Source organism: Hesperophylax consimilis, chromosome 23 (assembly GCF_061612785.1).
Source record: "Hesperophylax consimilis isolate HC1 chromosome 23, BYU_Hcon_1.0, whole genome shotgun sequence".
Classification (NCBI taxonomy): Eukaryota; Metazoa; Arthropoda; class Insecta; order Trichoptera; family Limnephilidae; genus Hesperophylax; species Hesperophylax consimilis.
The window spans coordinates 8,098,093-8,118,430 of record NC_142858.1 but is presented as its reverse complement, the minus strand read 5'-3'; the positions used below and the strand labels follow the sequence as shown (position 1 = coordinate 8,118,430).

Sequence of the window (20,338 nt, the reverse complement as noted above, 5' to 3'; positions counted from 1 at the left end):
AATTGTACATACACATTTAAAAAAAGGAAAAAATAAACTAGAAGGTTCGTGTTATTAAATAAAGGCAGGTAAGGAGACCAAAATAGCATTTATATTTTTTATTAAAATAAAATCAGGAATCAATTGTTAAAGTTTGTCGGGCACGTCTTGATGCACCCTGTATGAAGTGAATCCCGCTAACACTTTGTTACTTTAACTGCTGTCGAAAACATTATTATTTTTTTTTTATATTAACTCCACACAGGAGGCCCTGAAGAAAATAATTTCCCTCAGGGCCTATGTCATCTTTGGGGATGCTGTGTGGAGGGTCTTTTTGTGGAGAGGAAGGAGTGAACATGGGTCTTGAAGAGTCCCATGTTGTAGGAGGGAGGAAACACAGAGGCCGGCAGTTCGTTCCACAGCCGAGCTGTTGAACTTAAGAACGAATCGTAGAAGCGACCCGTTCTCATATGACAAATGTCAACCGTGTACAAATGTTGGGCGCGCGTTTGGCGTGTATCCCGACTACGCACCGGTGCCGAAGGGATCAATGACGCTAGTTCGTCAGAGCATCTTCCATTGTAATACCGATAGAACAAGGACAGCATACCTACCTGACGCCTGTGCTCTAAAGATTGCAGTCCGTTTGTTAAGATTGGGGAATCTATCAAACGGACCGCCCGTTTTTGCACAGAGTCAAGGGTTTTTTTTCAGGTATTTAGGGGCTCCGGACCAGAGATGGCTGCCAAATTCGACAGTAGGGCGTAAATTGCCAAAAATAAAATGTAATTGCCGATCTTGTTAATTAAAGGAACAGCAATTATTATTGGCTAGCTGGAGAGTGAATGATCATTATATTGAATTAATAAGACTAATGTGGTTGTTTTCATCATTTCAATATTTCACTAAATTCAATGTTTTTTTTAACTCATTTAAATTACAAAATTGAACATTTTAAGGCGTTATAAATTTAAAATATTATAAAGCTAAATAATGTGTAAGCAATTATTATGTTTATCGTTTACATTTCGTCTGTCTGTAAAATTGTTTGTACGTTCAGTTACCCTTTCAAGATGGTGGCCGTTTCAAAGGTTCAGTGAAGATTATTTTTTTAAACACCAAATGGTCGTGTTTATTTGGACTTCCTTGTTCACATTTGTTTAATGTGTATCGTGGTACCAACTTACCTGCATGCAGAAAGTTTGAAGAAAAACAGAGAAAAAGACAAATTTTGACAATTCATTGAGATAAAAACGTTTCTTTGAACAAACAAATGAATTAAATTAATTTGAACAATTCAATGAATAATTAATTATTTTAATTAAATCAAAAAAATATTAATTATTGACACGTTTTAGACTTCGGGCGTCCACGGGTAATGGTACAAGGTCTGTAAGCCTATTGGAATTAGGGGAGGGAAAGTAGAAGTGGAAAAAAGTTGGTTGGATAGGTACTTGGCTGTTCAAATCTATTCACTAAACATCACATTTCCTCAGAGCGATATAGCATCATAAAATATAGTACCTACGTATTTTATGAAAATAATAATTCTAAAAGAAACGTGAAACAGAACAAGACACAGAAAATCAAAAAGGTACCGGTCGCAACTGGGAATCCACTCGGCCATTGTGAGCTAATTTTTTTACGTCATATTTTTCGATGTTCTTATTCAAAATCCAGAATTAACAATTTTCAACTATTTTTTCTTATAATATATTATTTTCTGTCTTGTTCTGTTTCATGTTTCGTTTAGATATATTAGTATTATATTTTTCTTCAATGATTAAGTACATTGACGGGTATAACCAATAAAATTGAATTCATGTATATTCTTCTTCAATGACATATTTATTGGTTTTTTGTTTTATTTTATGTGAATACCGCACAAGGGTTCCAACTGCTACCAACCGTCTGAAGCCAGTGGGGAAATGACATCCCCAGTTTGGGTATGGTGTGAGGCTTAATGTAGTGGGGAAGGGGAGATGTTGGGGGATGTAGGTGGGAAAATGCCTTGCTATTCAGATTTAAAGCCATTTCTGAATGGTGGTCTGTCACTGGCGCCATGGTGAGAGTAATTAAAAGTAATTGGTTTGTTTGCAGGTACGAACGTCGCGTATCGGAAGCCGGCCAATCAGTCAACCACGGTGCGCGGCGGCAGCGCGGCCAATGGAAACGATGGGGCGCGCGCTACTGAGGCCGCCGATGAGACCGCCCCGCGCTGCACGGAGACCCAGCGTGAGGCCTCGCCCTGGTGGCAGGTCAACCTGCTGCGCCACTACCCCGTGCGCGTCGTGCGGATTACGACCAGGGGGTGCTGTGGTGAGTACTTACGTGCCATCATTTCAAAGTATCTTTCTCTCTATAAATAGGTGTTAAAGGGACTTACTTTACCAGTGATTCATGACATTATTTGGAGTAAAAAATGTAAATGAAATTTTAGACTCCGGTGATATTTTTAATGTTTTTTTTTCTAGAATCATATACAATCAGTAGGAATTGGAGAGCTAGGGTCGATGTGAGAGATTGGGCAGGTACTCGGCTGTGGATAAATGTTTAGAAAAAAAAATCAATTATTTTTGATTTTAAAAAAAAAACATAAAAAAGGCACTGGAGAGCATATTTCTATTGATATTGTTTACTCCAAATAATATCAGGAAACACTTGTGAAGTAAGTAAGTTAATAACGTCCTTTAACAGCTGTACGTTTTTTTTTATTTATTGTACGACAGATTATATTTTATCCGGTTAAAATTTGGGAGGCGTGTTTGGGTACCGCCGCCCCGAGAACCATTTATTGTATAACGAACACCTCTGCCATTGGTCACCTCAAGTGGTAATTTCGAGAAAATCGACACGAATAAGTTTATCTTGGGCCACGGCTACAAAACTCCATATTTTAAGATTCTAATTTTTACTACGCATCCTTGAAAAACCCTGCTATTATATGATCACAGTTAAAATAAAACTAACGTGCTTATACCTTTGTAAAATAAAAACATTTTTGCCTGATTCACTAGTTATTTTTTTATTAGCCCACTTCGACCCTCATATTTTAAATAAATGTACCATCCTAAACAAGAAAAAATATTTTTTTATAAATTGCTCAATTAGATTAGTTTTTAAAATAGTAAAACATTTAAATTTTTACACAACTTTACCGTAGAGGAAAAAATATTGTTATTTTACTACAAAAAAGACCTCGAATTATGCAGGAGAAGAATACTGCAGCATATTATACGTACAACATAGGTAACATCCAGAGTTCCTGGATAATATTTTATGGACAGCTCATTAAAAGGGGAAGGCTTCATAAACATGCATAATCGTCGTAGTTATGCTCTTGAAAACCCACATTTAATACGAGAAATAAATCTGTGAACTGGCATCTTCAACGGCCAAATAATTGGTCCTTTTGAATTACCTGAAGTCTAAACGGGACAATTTTTTAGAAGCCAAAGCTTTTGAACGATGTGCCTTTGGTGACACGCAGGGTAAAGTGATTTCAAAACGATGACAGCATTATGCACGAGGAGTGAGCAATCATTTATGAATCCTTATTTGATTTAAATCCTATAGTTTTTTCTACTAGGCTTGTTGCGTAAAGGAAAGGGTCTTTGCAAATCCAATAAATAAATGAATTGAGATCAGCAAAAAAATTAAATGTCTGTATTAAAATATCTTTTTTTAAAGATCTTTTCACTTGCATTCGCTTGGATTACGCAATTAGAATATCTTCTTTGTGTTTGTTTAAAACTTTAAATAAATACCTGTCACTTTAATTTAAGTTTTTATTTCGAATTCCTAATTTCACATTTAATCGCTTATAGGGTATTTGGTTAAACCATTTTTAAAACTACACTAAATGACCAATTTTTACATATCTTTTCAGGTTATTTATTTTATTTATTGCACCTCACTATACATAAAACACGTTTTTTTCACATAAAAATCAACCTCTCTAGGACTCAGCCTGTACCGAGTTTAACAATTTACAATTGAGTGAAGCAAACATAAGAGTAATCACAAACATAAAGTAATTCTACAAACACGAAATATTTCAAAATTAAAGAAAAAATAGGTATTAGATGTGTTACCAGATGGGTAATTTGACAGTATATTGTAACAATATTTAAACCATAACTAATCAATAATCATTATTCAAAAGAAGAAGCAAAGTAGATAATAAGGACAGATAGGGTGACATTCAGTTTTTAGCAAATGGGACATATATAAAATCTTATTATTTGAGAAAGGATAAGGATGAAAAAATATTAAGACTTTAGGTTAGTTAATTGGACTGTGATCAAGGTTAAAGGTTTGCTTGGTAAAAAATAGAATCTTAAAATATGGAATTTGTAGCTGTGGCATTCGAAAAACTGATCTAAGGTGTCTATCATAAAATAAATTACGTCTTTTTACTAGTCATGTTATGATATTCTGGTCCATAATGAGTTGGCTTATCAGTTTTGGGACATCATGTATATATAAGAATTGTATAGGACATAGGTAACTATGATTCCATTGAAAAAACATAAATAAACACAATACTAGTATTTCTGCTTTTCGAGGAAACTGATGAAAGTCATCCGCTACTACATTTTCAAAGTTTACATATACCCACACCATAAAACGTTCGCTTTATTCATTTCATTTTTACACAAATTAAACTGACAAAAACGAAATAATCTAACAACGACGTCAATACGCGCAACATGCAGCTTACGAGATGTTAGAATGAAATTAAAAATTTGAATTTAATATAATTTTACGGTTGAAAGTTGAATTGGTAATTAACAAACTTTGCGAAACACCGTACTCCTGATAAGATACCTTTACTATTTCCCACTCCATTGTCTTATTCAAAATTAAAGCTTATAACTCCTTTTACAGTCTTGCCCACACTGCTCTCATTGAGAAACGAGAAAGCGCCATTTAAAGAAGTAGTGACTTTTCGAATGACCCGAGTGTGCTGAAGCAAAGTGGGATTTCCCTGATCCCTTGAAATTTTATTTTTACTTTTTCAACTATTTTATAACTTATCAAGCTTCCATCCTCTTTATAGCTTATCTACAGGTTAACATATTTTATAGATTTACGATTTATTTATTTATAAAGTCCCACTTTATTATTTGGTACTCTTAGGCTAGCATTACACTTGTAAGTTTTTTCGTAAATTTACGACTTCTAGCCAATGGGCATCTTGCATTTTGAAAATCCAATGCGCCCATTGGCTAGAAGTCGTAAATTTACGAAAAAACTTACAAGTGTAATGCTAGCCATACCTATAAAGATTGGCTATAAGGCACGGTATATCGGTTAATTTAAAGCTCGGATTTGTTGGAATGTGGAGCTTAGCGCGGCTTGGAATCCTAGATATCAGCAATATTACAAATATTGTCCATGATTTTATTAGAGGAAAGTAAAAGTAATAAAATCATGCAATTTGCATATATCTCGGTGAGATTGGAGTACGTAATTACTTACGAAAACGAATTGATGTGTTAAATTTAGATGAGACATGAAAAAAAAAAAGGTTCCGCTTTTTGACCTCCAACTGACTTCCAACACTTCCCAACGCTCTGAAATTAATCTGTATAATATTGGTTCCATGCTAACTCAACACATTGACTAGTCAACACACTTTTAAAAAGTGATATAAAATCATTAAAAACGATGATTTTTTTTAACCTAACCTAACCTAACCTAACCTAACCTAACCTACTTAACCCAGTTAATAAAGTTTTTGTATCATCACTTCTCATGACTTTATATAACTTTTTAAAGATGTGATGAATTATCATTTTGATGATTTATCCGGTCACCATAATATTTTGAGATTTTGTTTTATACTGTCAAATATATTTTAATAATAACGTTTGATAATTTATATAGCGCCCTTTTTTGTAAAAAATCATTTGCAAAGGTACTTTTGTGCGGTTAAAAAAAAAAATATTTTTATAGCGAATTAACTTGAGTAAAATCTCAATATCGTCACCTTAAAGCAATAGTGGGATATCTTAAAAAATGCTGTTCTGAGATAATAGGACTTTTAGGTTTGCGTGAGCTCTAGCAGCATCAAATTAACTAATCTTGCAGATTTATGATATGGTATAAGAGAGGTAAATTATTTAACTTGAACACAAAATTGTAATAATAGAAAAATAATTAATTTTTTCATACTAATTTTGACAAAGTATACGTAAATCTGGAAATATCTCACTGTTGCGTGGAGTGTTTGGTAATCATCTCAAATTATCTCAGTGTAGCATAGTAATAATATTACGAGTTTAGATGGATAAATGAATTAATAATTGTTTCTCGGGAGATTTTTTCAATGGGGACGACTGTTTCAGGCTAATAATTATTGCTTAAAATAATTAATAATTGTTATTTCTGCATGTTTTTCCATGCTGTTTATAATCATAAATACATTTTCAACAGTACACACCCACTCACTCCTATAGTTTGTCAATACGACAATTGTATGGGAGTAAGGTGGAATAAAAATGAAAAAAATATAAAAATATAAAAAAATATATATTTGTGCTTATAAATTTATTTATGAGAAGCGTGATATAATGCATGTAACAAAAATTACAGAAAACCTTAAGAATAAAAGTATGTAACAAAATTAACAGAAAAGCAAGAATAAAAAGTAGGTAAGTATCAAAAATAACAGAAAACCTTTAGAATAAAAAGTATTTAATTTTTTTTACAGAAAACTTTAATAACAAAAAAATAAAACAAATATGTGTTGATTCCCTGTAAACCTACAATGAACCATCATCGTTATTTTCTTCTTGTACATCGCGGTCTGTATTGGCAGTTGAATTAATTCAAAAAAATTATGAGGTTTTTTTGGTATAACACACTTTGGCAAAGAAATAAGAAATCACTATTTTTATTCGGTGGAATTGTAGGTGGAACTGTATAAGCTCGTCCTACAATAAATTATACCTACTATTCTCATTCCGAACATTCTTTAGTCGCTCTCTCACATTAATACTCTGATTGAATGGATCCTCGGTGTAGGTGCTTTTGTATTTGATAACTGACGGTCCATCTTTAGTGATCTGTAAAATCTTAACTTTATTCCAAATACATTTATTTTTGTCCATGATTATTGAGAAATTTTTTCCAGTCTTCTCACCACTTCTCACATACCTTCTTCCAGTCAATGAAGTCCGTTGTTTTCATTCCTGTTAACTTAAACGAGGTTCATTCTTCTTGAAACACTTTATGATCATCGCTAACTACGTTGGAATAAATATTAGGCCTTGTTTTAAAACCCTGACCTTTTCTCTGTCGATGCAATAATAAATGTAGTCTGAGTGCCCAACAATTAGATATTTATGGGTAATGATTTGAATATCAAGTGTTCATAGTGCATGCATGTACATGGAAAATAAAAAATTGTTTTTATTATGTGCCACACAGTTATCAGAATAAAAGATCACTTCCCATTTCCCTCGGCATAGGTCTTTTAAAAATGTGTACACGCAGGTAGACATTTCAATTGCGCCTCTTTTAGCTACACTCTCATGCCGCATGTAATAATGGCCCTGTCGTGTTTTGGTATTGTAAATACAGAAGTTAAAACGTTTAACTTGCTCTTATAAAAAAATAGATATATTGCCATTCGGCAACGGCACAACAGCTTGCAAGTCATAAATGGCAACAACAGTATCATCAGTGGTCTTGGAATGTTTTTATCCTTTTCTTGTCGAGATAGCTTTACATTCTGAATGTGTTCAGAATATTATTGTTTTTTCTAATTTCTCATTTGCAGTACTATAGTTGTAATGTACACAAAATGCGCAAAGGTTCTTTTTTGGTTTAAAAACATAAATATTGAATATTTTCCTGTATGTAGAGTGTGTAACATAGAGATTACCTACCGAGACACACTTCTATTTGTACAAATTGTACATCTTTTGGATATTTGGAGATCCGAGCTGATTCTGCACGACAATAGTGCGATTCCACTCTATAAAAGCTGTTGATGTGATTCATAACATCCGTTTTCCTTTTTAATGCAGTGCTTATGGTATTATTACTTATATCTAAGGTTGCCATAAAAAAATCTTACATACACGTAAGTTATGTCCATCTCTCTCAAAATAATAACCACTAATAGCTAGGATTCATGGAATCATAACCAACTTCCAAAACAGATTCAGAACATTTGTATTTACAATTAGTACACAGTACAGGTATAATTTGATTTGCTCTGCATACCTTTCCTGACTTTGCTACATACTCCTGACCAGTATTCACCTTCAGTTTCTTTATGTTTCTCTTCCAAGATCACCCAACTTGTTAAAAACTATAGAGGTACAGTGAGACAATGAATTTATTTCAGTATTTTAAACGACCGTTTGAAAGCAACAGTGGGACAACATCAATATCTCAGTGTTGCTCTGAGTGACCGAACATTTCAATACTGAGATTTTACTTGTAACACTAGCATTTTTTTTTTTACAAAATATCCCAGTAATGCATCATGTAGAGCTCACAATTTTACATCGAACTGCATACTTATCTCAAAAGTGTATTTTTCGAAGATATCCCACTATTGCTTTAAGGTGACGATATTGTGATTTAAAACATTTTCTTTTGAAAGATGCTAGTATTAAATATAAAATCATGTCAATAATATTATTTATATTTACATTATATAACCCTATTTATTTATTATGCCAGCCCTTATACTCCCGACCAATAGGTACCATAAGTCGTCAAATTGATAATGTCGTACTTAATGTTTCTAGGTCACCAGCCTCTTCAGGACTTGGAAATAAGAGTAGGAAACAGCAGCTCGGATCTCCAGAGGAACCCTCTATGCGCCTGGTTTCCGGGTACAATCGGTGAGAAATCATGAAACATTTTCTGTCCATAAATTATGAGATATTACCTAGATTGCAATTAAATTCAAGAATATGAAGATAATGTTGTAAGTTCTTAGTCGAGGTATGATACCGTTAAATATGGCCAGGGGATAGGATCGGATTAGCTCAGTGGTTAGAGCAAAGCTCGGGAAAGGCTAATATCCTGGGCTCAATTCCTAGATGTGACTGAATCTTTTTCTAATTTTGGTTCTGTGTGACATTTTCCGTTTTAGAGTTATTCATTAACTTCAATGATTGAATTTTGTTTTTGATTTTATTTTCTACGTTGCGACCAAAGATAATAGAATATCTTTGATTGCGACTGTCATCTTTTTTTATTTTCTGTCTTTTTTTTCATATTTTCATTGAAATTTGTTTCATTATCATAATTTATTTCAGATGAAGGAGTAACGAAAACTTTCACCTGCGCGAGACCTCTCGTGGGGCAGCACGTCTTCCTGCAGCTTGTCGGGGTGGAAGGGTCCCTTTCTTTGTGTGAAGTAGAGGTGTTTACGACAGAGGGTGGGTACACAAATATTTTTCAATCTTTTCAACAGTCTACCCTGTGTACCATTTACTAGAGTGACCCAGGTGACATGTGGAAAAATATGCCTAGTTTCACAAAAAATACTGCCAACAACTTTGTATTTAATAGCCCTTTCTTAAAATTTAAGAGTTTTCCAACGACCGCTGTGCGCCCCCAAGCGCCTCAGAAGACATCCAGTTGGCGGCATACGACAAGACATGCTACGAGTTTGGCGTCAACAAGGGTGACTCTTTCGAAGAAGCGAGGAAGTATTGCATCAAGCAGGGAGGAGACTTGGCTCATGGATTTCAGGTACAACCATTTTCTTAACCCACCGCAGGCCAACACTGTCTATTCTTGTATATGGTCACACTTTACTAAAACATAATGTGTGCATCTATCAAGTCCGGCTAGTCTGATAGTAAAAAAATGATTTAACTATTCCAAATTTCAGGGGGCAACTTCCAGTTTTCTTTTGCAAGAGTTGGAAAGAAGAAAAGCCCAACTGAAGACTCAACTCGTATGGGTGGGCGCACAAAAGGAGCCGGGGCTCACTTCTAGGACTTGGAAGTGGGTCAATGGTAAGCCAAAATTTCACTAATTTTGTTAATTATTCTATTCTACTCATAGACTATACCTACAGTCTAAAATGCTTTCACTTAAAGTTTTTTGGGAGCACAGACTATGTTTGTTTATGCATTGTCACTAGATACAGATTTCCAAATAGACGTGGTAAATTTGCATTAGACAACTGCACTTCTTTTTCTTTAAAAAAAAATTAGAAAACTCAACTTAATCTCATAAAATGTAATGTTCGTTTGTTTCAGGTGATGTAGTTCTGAAACCAGCCTGGGGGAAAGACCAACCCAACAACTACAACGGGGAACAGAACTGCGCGGTGTTAGACGGAGGACGATCGTGGCTTTGGAACGACGTTGGTTGTAACCTAGATTACCTGCACTGGATTTGCCAATATTGTGAGTTTATTGGACAGTAGTCAAATTGTATTATATATATATATATGTACTTTATTCTGTATAGTCAATTTTCACAATCAAAGTACTTTGGTGGGCTAGCTACCCACAGCGTTGTTCTTTTCATGTTTTTGCCCATTTGCGTTTATCTTAATTTTTCCTGAGGATTGACAAATGAGAAGGTACTTCAATCATTGTTGATGTTGTATATATAATCAATAAACCTGTACACTTATCTCGCTTTTCAATTTTTAGGTTTCATATCAAATTTTCTTCTCGCCCACCGATTTTTATTCTAAGCACCAAAATATACTCCTATTTTCCTACTTGTGCGTCCTCACAGATTATTGAACAAATAAATAATGCGATTATTTATTTGTCAAATAAATCTATTTATCGAATTAAATTTATGCCACTCCTGATGTTGTTGCAATTATTTATTGTTATTTATTATTTTTGTAGGTGTGCATGTATATGGTGTTGGCATAATTAATTTAAAATTTCAGATCCCGCAAGTTGTGGAAGTCCCGATAAACAATTGAATACCACACTGGAAGGCAAAAATCATTCCGTTGGAGCTCAGATCTCATATGCGTGCCCTGTGGGACACATGCTCATTGGTGATAAAGTTAGAACTTGCGAAACTGACGCCTTCTGGAGTGGCAGAGCGCCATCTTGCAAGTGTGAGTTTTTAATTTATTTTATACTGTACAAAACTCATAATATATAACTAAATATCTTTTCACCATAGTTTTTTTTCCTTATTCCTTATCTCATGAGGTCTCCCTCATGAACAATGAAACTTATTTACCACAAATACCTCTCATACTCAGTACTTACCTTAACAATTGACATTTTCAGATGTAAATTGTGGAGCATTACCATCTCTAGAGCATGGCTCGGTAACCCTAACCGAGGGTCGCACAACTCACGGAGCCTTGGCCAAGTACAGCTGCGAGCAGAACTACACCCTGATCGGGGAGGCGGAGAGGCAATGCGGAGACAGCGCCAAGTGGACCAAGGAAGCCCCCAAGTGCCTGTTTGACTGGTGTCCCAACCCGCCCTCTGTCTCGGGGGCCACCGTCAATGTGAATGGAAACAAGGCCGGATCGGTTGCTACTTACGAGTGCTATTCCGGATTCATACTTTTTGGACAACCTGTAAGTTTTGCGATAGCGCATTAGTTTTAACTGACTACCATTATTTTGTTTAATTATTTCTAATCTTCAGATTTGTAAATATGATGTCTTACAAAGACACAAAAATATAGTGTCATAGAGTAGTTTGAAAACACTAGAGATCAGCTGGTTGTCCTGTAATCGTCACAAAAGAAACTTTGGTTTAAGCAAAACTAAATTATTGTTTCTTACTAAAATACTTAAATTTCATGTAGTTATATTTCTTCTCATCTTTATCCTTATCTCATTATGCCATAGTGAAAATTATTCTGAAAGTCCCTGTAAGAACTAAAACTGATGAAATCTTCAACAAACTTAAGATAATGTCACTTCAATCATGAAACAACTCTACTAATAATACTCCTTTACATTCGTAAATACAAAACACAAGAAATAACAACTAACACATATTAGAAACACTAGATCTCAGGGTCAAAAACATATCCAACAAGCAACTACAAATACAATATTTGGGCAAAAAAGCTTCCTATTCTATGGTACTAAACTATATAACAAAATCCCACTCTCATTCAAAACACCCAACAATATTTAAACATTTAAATCTCAAATAAAAAGCTGAATACAAAATATATGCAGATCAGAAATAGATTATATACTGATACCAAATGCAAACTGAAACTTAAACCACTCAACTGAACAAAAAACACTACGGAATATATTTATAATTATTTCAGAAAAAACATTATTCAATATATTTATAATTACTTTACATTATCCATACTACTGAATGAAATCCTCAGTATGGGATATCCCACAGAATATATCGTTATATCTATTAATTACAAAAAAATATAAGATAGTAAAACAATTTGGTCCCCACAGTGTCAAAGCATTTTTTTACCCGTTCTAAATCAAGAATATTTTATGTGATCACCACGCAAAATCGTATCTCCCATTATTGCAGAATATTGCAAGACCTAAACAAATGGGATGAAGAGTGAAGGAATTTGGAAAGTACCAATAAATAGTAATGTTTTACTAAAGGCAATCTCTCACCAGAGCGATACTGTGACCATTAGGTACTACAACCCAAAGAACATCTTTCTAGTGTTTATTTAAAATATTTCAGAACGTAGTATGTAGTCTTGGCGGCAACTGGTCCAACACGCCCCCTTCCTGCAAGTACGTAGACTGCGGCACCCCGGCACAGATAGACCAGGGCTCCTTCAAGTTGCTAAACGGCTCCACCACCTTCGGCAGCGTGGCGCAGTACACCTGCGATCTCGACCACTGGCTGGGCGGAGTGGAGACCCTCACTTGCACCAGGGAGGGCAAGTGGTCACACGACACGCCCTCTTGCGATTGTAAGTCAAACAGTTCTGCTTTTATCCGAAACAACTCTGTTGTTGTTATTTATGTGAACCATTATTGCATTGCAATCATTATTTATATTAAAATAATGATCATTATCACAAATGTTGCAGTCCATAATATGAAACCCTTAAATTTTTTTCTGATAAGATCTGATAAAAAGAGGTTTTCTGATATTCGTTTATTCCGGTCATAAAAAACTGTATCGATAGTAACTATTGATTTATAACAAAGGACAAAAAATATCATAGTTTCTTTGCATTGTTGGTTTCCAAACACATAATTTTATCTAATATATAATATTTATTTATTTGTACTTTTTACTTATTCATTATTGCCCGTCTATATTTTCAGTGATAACGTGCAACGAGCCCGATGCACCGCCTGGTGGTTTTGTCGTTGGCTACGATCTCAATGTCCACTCTTCAATAGAATATCACTGTGAAGTAGGACACAAACTTGTTGGAGAAAACACTTTCACTTGCAACAGCAATGGGGAATGGTCGGGAGAACCCCCTATATGCGAATGTAATTACAAACTTTTAATATTTTTTGCACTAATTAACTTTTTGCGCTTGTTGTACATCTTTAGTTAACAATAATTACATTGTCCATTACGAAAACAACTACGTGACCGAAGATGTCACCTGAAATTTTCAAAAAAGGTGCAATATCGCCCAGCCTTTACCACATAGGATAGGAGACAAAGTTAAACATACATTGTCAAATTCTTGTACCATGGGACATAATACTAATGGAAAAGGAGCAATGGGAAAATGAATAGTAATAAAACTAATAAATAACCGATTTCAAAAATTTTTCCTATGTAATCTTTTCGAACGGCAATGCATTTCCTACATCGCTGAAACAGCACGTATAAACTGGTCAAAATATTCATAGTGTAATGTGACACGCGTTCCAGCTGAAATGCCGCTATCTGAGTTCTGCTCAGTGATGTAATATCTTGTAATGAAAGGGATGCGAGCAAAGGACATTAAATAAACAAAACGAATAAGTTATATTTATGCCCAGTCTGATTTTTATTTATTTTCAAATAAGAAAAAATATATCCCAGGTTGAAGATTTACCAATGAAGAAAACATGAAGGAGTCCAAGCTCATTTCTGAAGCAAAATCTGTTATTTTTTTGATAGGTTACATGGTGTATATCGGCATTAGGAAAGCTGTATTGATGTTCAAAGAGATTACATTGCAAAACAACAACAAAATAATTAAAACAGATGGACATTTACTACCGTAGGCTCATTTCCCACCAGACACCCCTAATAGATCTAAACCTAACAATGTGATCAATCTTTAATTTTTCAGATGTCGACTGTGGCAAGATCCCTCCCATGCTGTATGGAGTGGCCGAGTATGTGAATGGATCGACTCACCTAGGAAGTCTGATTCGTTATTCCTGCTCGCACAACTATAGGCTCGTCGGTCCACACGTGAGAGACTGCCAAGAGAACCACCAGTGGAGTGATGGATCACCAAAGTGTGAAGGTAAAACTACACTGTATTATTAAAATTCCACAAAAAAATTATAGTATATTTTCCACCGACGTTGAAAAACACGGTATCTTACTCAGCAACCTTCCAGACAATGAAGTTAAGTTTCTCATAAATTATAAATTTAATAACCGTGCTTAAATATTTTCATACTTAACATAATTATCTTGACGCTACCACATATTGGAATGATTATAGAAATTCGATGCCCCGAGCCAATTGTCGCGGAACACAGCATCCTGTCAGTAACTGGAAACGACAGAATGTACGGACGTACATTGATCCGTACCCTGGAGTCGAGCAACAGCGGATCGACGACGTACAAGATCGGTGCCCTCGTCAAGTATCGGTGCGAGAGGGGGTACAAAGTTATGGGAGAGAGCATATCCACTTGCGAAGATACTGGACTATGGAGCGGAGACACACCGCACTGCCAATGTATGAAATATCATTATTATTTCTATTATTATGTTGTGACCATTATGCTTGACGGCTCATCAAAATTTGATTGAATATTGAAATGGCCCGATAGTTAACAAGGACCAATGTCAAATGTCAAAAAAATATAAATGGTCCTAATCGTAACTTTGTGAAGATGTCAAATGTGTTCCCATGACATAACTGAAAACTGAAGAAAAGTGTAATAACCTAACCTTAACTAACAAGTTACCATCAAATATGACGGAAATGAAGGGTTTTTTTTTGTTTATAAACATGTGGGGTTTAGTGATTTGATTTGAAAAGTCAAATACTTTTCAACCTTCCTCTTCCCCCCTCTTATGAGGCCTGGTTTGGCTGACGCTGGTTCAAATGCCAAATGTCCAAATGCTGGTTCATTTGATTAACTTTAATATTTTCACAATTTAATCTAAAAAAATATATGGAATAAAAATAGAAAACGAAAAATCATGATGAAATACTGTGTTGAAAAGCACCATCCTTCAGAATCGAAACGTTGCTTGAAATAGCTTTAGCCATGTTTGGTGACCAGATTTGAATAGCCAGTTACTTTTCTCCGCCTCCTATCGCTCACCACTACCTTAGTTAGCCAGGTACTTCCTAACCATTCTTTTCTCCACCTCCTACCCCTCACCACTACCTTCCGCCTCATAACAAACCCTAATTGGAGATGCCATAGTCTCACTAGCTCCAGAAAGTTGGGAGCACTTGAGACTCTTGTGCAGTACTCACATAAAATAAAAAATGTGGAAAAAATCAAAAAATGGGTTGGCAAAAATATTTTTAAAAAATGGTCAGACGGCTGAGCCTTCACGGAGTTGCTTCAGTTAGTATGGATGAATTCAGATAGTCTGCAGGCAGCTTTATCGAGATACACATAAAAATATAGTTTTCTTCCCTGGTGAAATAAACTTTGACTATAAAACAAAATAAACAACATTTTTCTTTTCAGATGTTGACTGCGGAAACGCTGGTCCGATCGCTCACGGCAAAGTGACTCTAGCCACCAACGCAACCTACTACGGGGCGGCTGTCCTTTATGAGTGCGACAAGAATTATCAGTTGGATGGCGTGTCCAGGAGACTATGCCAGGACAATGGAACATGGAGCTCTGAAGAACCAGCATGCGTAGGCAAGTACCTTACTCATCTTCTAATGATCTCAGCGGCTATGCTACGGCTGGTCTAACAATCGCTGACGGGCCAGGAAAATAAAAATAGCATCGATGGCCGGCTTGGTGACAATGTCAAATATGATGGGAGTTAAAAAATCTGGATCTAAGCATTTTCGTTTTCAGAAATCACGTGCAAGAACCCAATGGAGAAGCAGCAGCTAGTAGCTGGACTGAATGTTATTATTGGTTCGTACAGCGTTGGAGGAATAGCTCAATACTCTTGTGATAAGGGCTTCTCCAGCAGCGGCAATACGTCTAGGACTTGTTTGCTCAAGGGCACGTGGAGCGGGGCTCAGCCAAACTGCATCCGTAAGTTTACAAATTTGTCATTTATACATTTATTCAAAAGTGTCCTTTCTTTTCCATGTGTTATTTTTATCAGATTACATTTTTGTATTTTTACTGAATAGACTAAGACACCGGTGGCCTGTATAATATCAATTTAATTATTGAATAATTAACAGAAAATTAAAGAGATAATCCCACCCATTCTCAATCGACTTGATGAATACAATATGACTTTCCTCATACTTTTATACATAACATACATTATTTATTTATTTTTTATATATATATATATATATATATATATATATTTATTTTTTTTAATTAATAAAACGTTTGTACATAACATGATAATTCAGGTTTTACAATGGCTTATTTTGTATCTTGTGATTTATTCCATTCCTACCATTAAAAGTTTGTGGATGGAAGAAGAGCGAAATAAACTATAAACTCTGACAATAATGACGACAACCCTAATCTACATACCACACCATTAACTGTAATCAATCATGTGTACTTAATTATTTAAAAAAACTTGATCCGAATAAAAGTGCGGGATCTGATTTAATTCCATCCATATTTTATATAAAATTTTCGAACCAATTTGCCTATCCTCTCTCCTTGCTATTCAAAATGTCATTTGAGGAAGACAACTTCCCCGACATTTGGAAAAAAGCACTCATTACACCTACCTACAAAAGCGGGGACAAAAATAATATTACCAACTTCAGGCCCATCTCTAAACTCCCGATTGTCAGCAAGGTCATGGAAAACATAGTTCTTGATCAACTTTTTCAAGCAGTACAAACGATCATGTCAAAAAATCAACATGGATTTTTCAGAAAACGGTCTGTCGAGACAAAACAGCTGGAATACACAGATTTTATATTAAATTCTATGGGTAATAAAAATCAAATAGACTCAATCTACACGGATTTTTCTAAAGCCTTTGATAATATCGAACTGCTTATGAAGAAGCTGTTAAAAATTGGGATTAATGGGGACCTTCTAAGATGGATCAAGTCGTATGTCACAAAGAGAAGTCAAGCAGTTAGAGCTAAGGGTTTCTCTTTAAGTTTCTATTATATACCATCAGGAATTCCACAAGGATTACATCTAGGACCTTTATTGTTTATTTTGTATACCTTTATTGTATCAATGATCTGGGACTTAGGTACAATAATGGACTTAGGTACAATAATGGACTCAGGAATGTCTTTCCGATCGCATATAAATTTCATCTCTGACAGGACCCACAAAATTCTAGGATTCATCATAAGAGTGACGAAACCATTCAGATCACCTCATGTAAGAAAAATACTATATGTCTCTTTCGTTCGCTCAATATTAGAATTTGGATCAGTAATATGAAATTCCCAATATAAAGTTAATATTGAAATGTTAGAAGGAATTAAAAAATAGGTTCTGAAACACTTAGGACGGGTTGTTTCACAGAATTGAACAATTCATCAAATTTCAAGTTCTGTTATTTTTTCAGTTTTGTGAAGCAACTGGCCCATAATTATATAATGACAGAACTTCAATAGGACTTTCACAGAACTTTAAAATTAACGTTAAAATTTGATGAATTGTTTAAATTTTCTGTAACAACCCGTCTTTAAACTTTAAATTCTTCCGACCACCCCAACATTTAAAAGACTCATTAGCATTCCACAAAGTATCAACATTAAAAGATAAAAGAGATATATCCCACCAAAAAAAAATTTATTCAAAATCATCCACAAAGCTGTTGACAACTACCTTCTGGAAAATGTTCATTGCCACTGTCCAGTTCGAAACACACGGTCAAACAAACTATTCCACATCTCACATTCAAAAATTAACAACACACAACATTAATTTTTCAGAAGGACATGCACAAAATACAATATTTTTCAGACACCGATATTTTCCATTTGTTCTTAGTTCAGTTTACTATTGGAGAAAATTAAATTAAATTGTTAATTACATACTCCCGCCCTCTGCTGTGTGTAATATATCTCAGTTATTTTCATTGAAGTGTTTTTATGTTTACATACAATTTGTTTTTTTCTGTATGTAACATGAATTTTATGTGGAAACTTCACTTGTTAATGCAACATGTAAAATGTAATTATTTTTAAAAAATTGTAAAACTGTTTGTTTCCCCAATACACTAAAATAAAACATCCGGGAAAAAAATAACAGTTATATTATCGTACATAAATAATTTTGTGAAATAGTATGAATTTCTGTTTGAATTAAGGATTTTTTCAAATATATAGTTATGGTTACATCGTAATCATAATTATGAAATTAAAAGACATACATATTTATGTATTTAGAAAGAAGAAAAAATATTATGGAGGATAAATAGAATATTATAGGATTATTTAAACTGGAATGAACTACCAACATTCATTTTTCCTTACCCATTTAATCCGGGCTTTTTCAAGACCCGAATAACAAGTTAAAATATAATGCATAATTAGATACCTATTTCATATTAAACTTCACTTTTTGGTGAAATTGCTCACCCTGGAATCATTAAAACTGGTTTATTATATTCCAGCCATCAACTGTAAGCACCCCGGTACGATAGAGAATGGTCGAGTCATAATCGCCAATGAATCTACGCACTACGGAAGCGGAGTGGAATACCACTGCATCCCTCACTTCCAGCGGGTGGGTCCATACCTCAGGAAGTGTATGGAAGATGGAACTTGGTCGGGAGAGGAACCGAGCTGCGAACTTATATCGAATGAAACCCAAGATTCCAGTAACTTGGCGCTCAGCATCGGAATTGGCTGTGGGCTAGTACTATTCCTGCTGATCCTATTAGGAATCATCTACTTGAGATTGTAAGTACATTAAATTAATTGATGTCAAAAACATCTCTTTACTGTTTAACAAAATGGTAATGGAGCATCTGAGTAATCCTCACAATTGAGGATGAAGATCTCACAGGTTCTGTGATATTCACAGAGCCTCTAATATGTAGACGTCGTCCCCTCCACACATCAGCCGCTGTGAGTTGCTCTAGACTACTAAGGTTTATCCAGGAAAAACGTCTGAAGTATGAACAGCAGACATCAGTTTTACCGATCCACTTCGGCATTACAGATAGGCTTTCTGTCTCACTTGTTCACATTTGGTTTTTTTTTTCTAGGCGCAAAGCAACACCAGTAAAAAATACTGAAAACATTGAAGGGGCTGAGAGGAAAGAAGACCAAAATGCAGCCGTCATGAGCTACGCTTCCCTACACGATGGAATGAACGGTTTCCGCGGGAACCACCTATATGACCATGTGCAAGACAATGTGTACGACGCGCCTTACGGAGACCACCTGACGGACAACAATGCATACAACCACAGCCAAAGCGGAGACTCGGACACCACTTACGAGCCTGAGCCCGGAGTTCATGGTAACGGTGCTGTAGTCACCATCAATGGTGTTGCGGTGCGTTGAGAGATATTGAGTTTCAAGGTTCCAAAGTTTTTGTATTTATATTGAATGTAAGACTTGTGCTTTAAATTACCTTTACCCTTACCTTTCACATTGAACCATTAAACATACGAATTGTTAATACATCATTTGCTTATCGATATTGAATGCACATTATTCGGCATTTAACAATGATGAGGTTTCGGTTTAGGAATAACTGTTGTAAAAGTGATAGATAGTACATACTGTAGAAAAATAAATTAATTCTATGCGTCCTGTAGTATTGGAATAAAACAAAAACAAAAAACAATTCATAACCTACAGTAATTCGTTTTATGCCAAATTTCATATGGTAGTCCATAATTATTTAATTTTTATAAATAATATAGGTATTCTTCAATATTCTCACATGGAACAATATGTAAGTTTACATATTTATGCAGATTATCTTTTATAATTTATATTCACTCACATATTTCAGTTTTTTTCATTATATTGTAATGAAAAAAAATCCTTTGTATTTTTAATACTCGGTCGCAGACTATTCTTTTTTCTTTTTCCACATCATTATTATTAATATTGTTTAAATAAATTTATAAGATTA

General features: G+C 34.8%; 1 protein-coding gene across 1 annotated transcript in view; it reads left to right on the top strand.

Moving 5' to 3' along the window:
* fw (CUB and Sushi multiple domains furrowed) overlaps positions 1-20,312 on the top strand; it is a 119,051-nt gene extending 98,739 nt beyond the window's left edge. Inside the window, exons 3-18 of the mRNA XM_089645980.1 lie at positions 2,080-2,298; positions 8,751-8,846; positions 9,267-9,389; positions 9,542-9,705; positions 9,848-9,974; positions 10,221-10,370; positions 10,874-11,050; positions 11,229-11,527; positions 12,636-12,870; positions 13,232-13,405; positions 14,206-14,385; positions 14,590-14,829; positions 15,803-15,982; positions 16,148-16,333; positions 18,861-19,149; positions 19,458-20,312. Coding sequence (XP_089502106.1) covers positions 2,080-2,298; positions 8,751-8,846; positions 9,267-9,389; positions 9,542-9,705; positions 9,848-9,974; positions 10,221-10,370; positions 10,874-11,050; positions 11,229-11,527; positions 12,636-12,870; positions 13,232-13,405; positions 14,206-14,385; positions 14,590-14,829; positions 15,803-15,982; positions 16,148-16,333; positions 18,861-19,149; positions 19,458-19,758 — 3,140 coding nt within the window. The 3' untranslated portion in view covers positions 19,759-20,312. The remainder of the gene's footprint in view (positions 1-2,079; positions 2,299-8,750; positions 8,847-9,266; positions 9,390-9,541; positions 9,706-9,847; positions 9,975-10,220; positions 10,371-10,873; positions 11,051-11,228; positions 11,528-12,635; positions 12,871-13,231; positions 13,406-14,205; positions 14,386-14,589; positions 14,830-15,802; positions 15,983-16,147; positions 16,334-18,860; positions 19,150-19,457) is intronic.
* Positions 20,313-20,338: the final 26 nt, after the last annotated feature.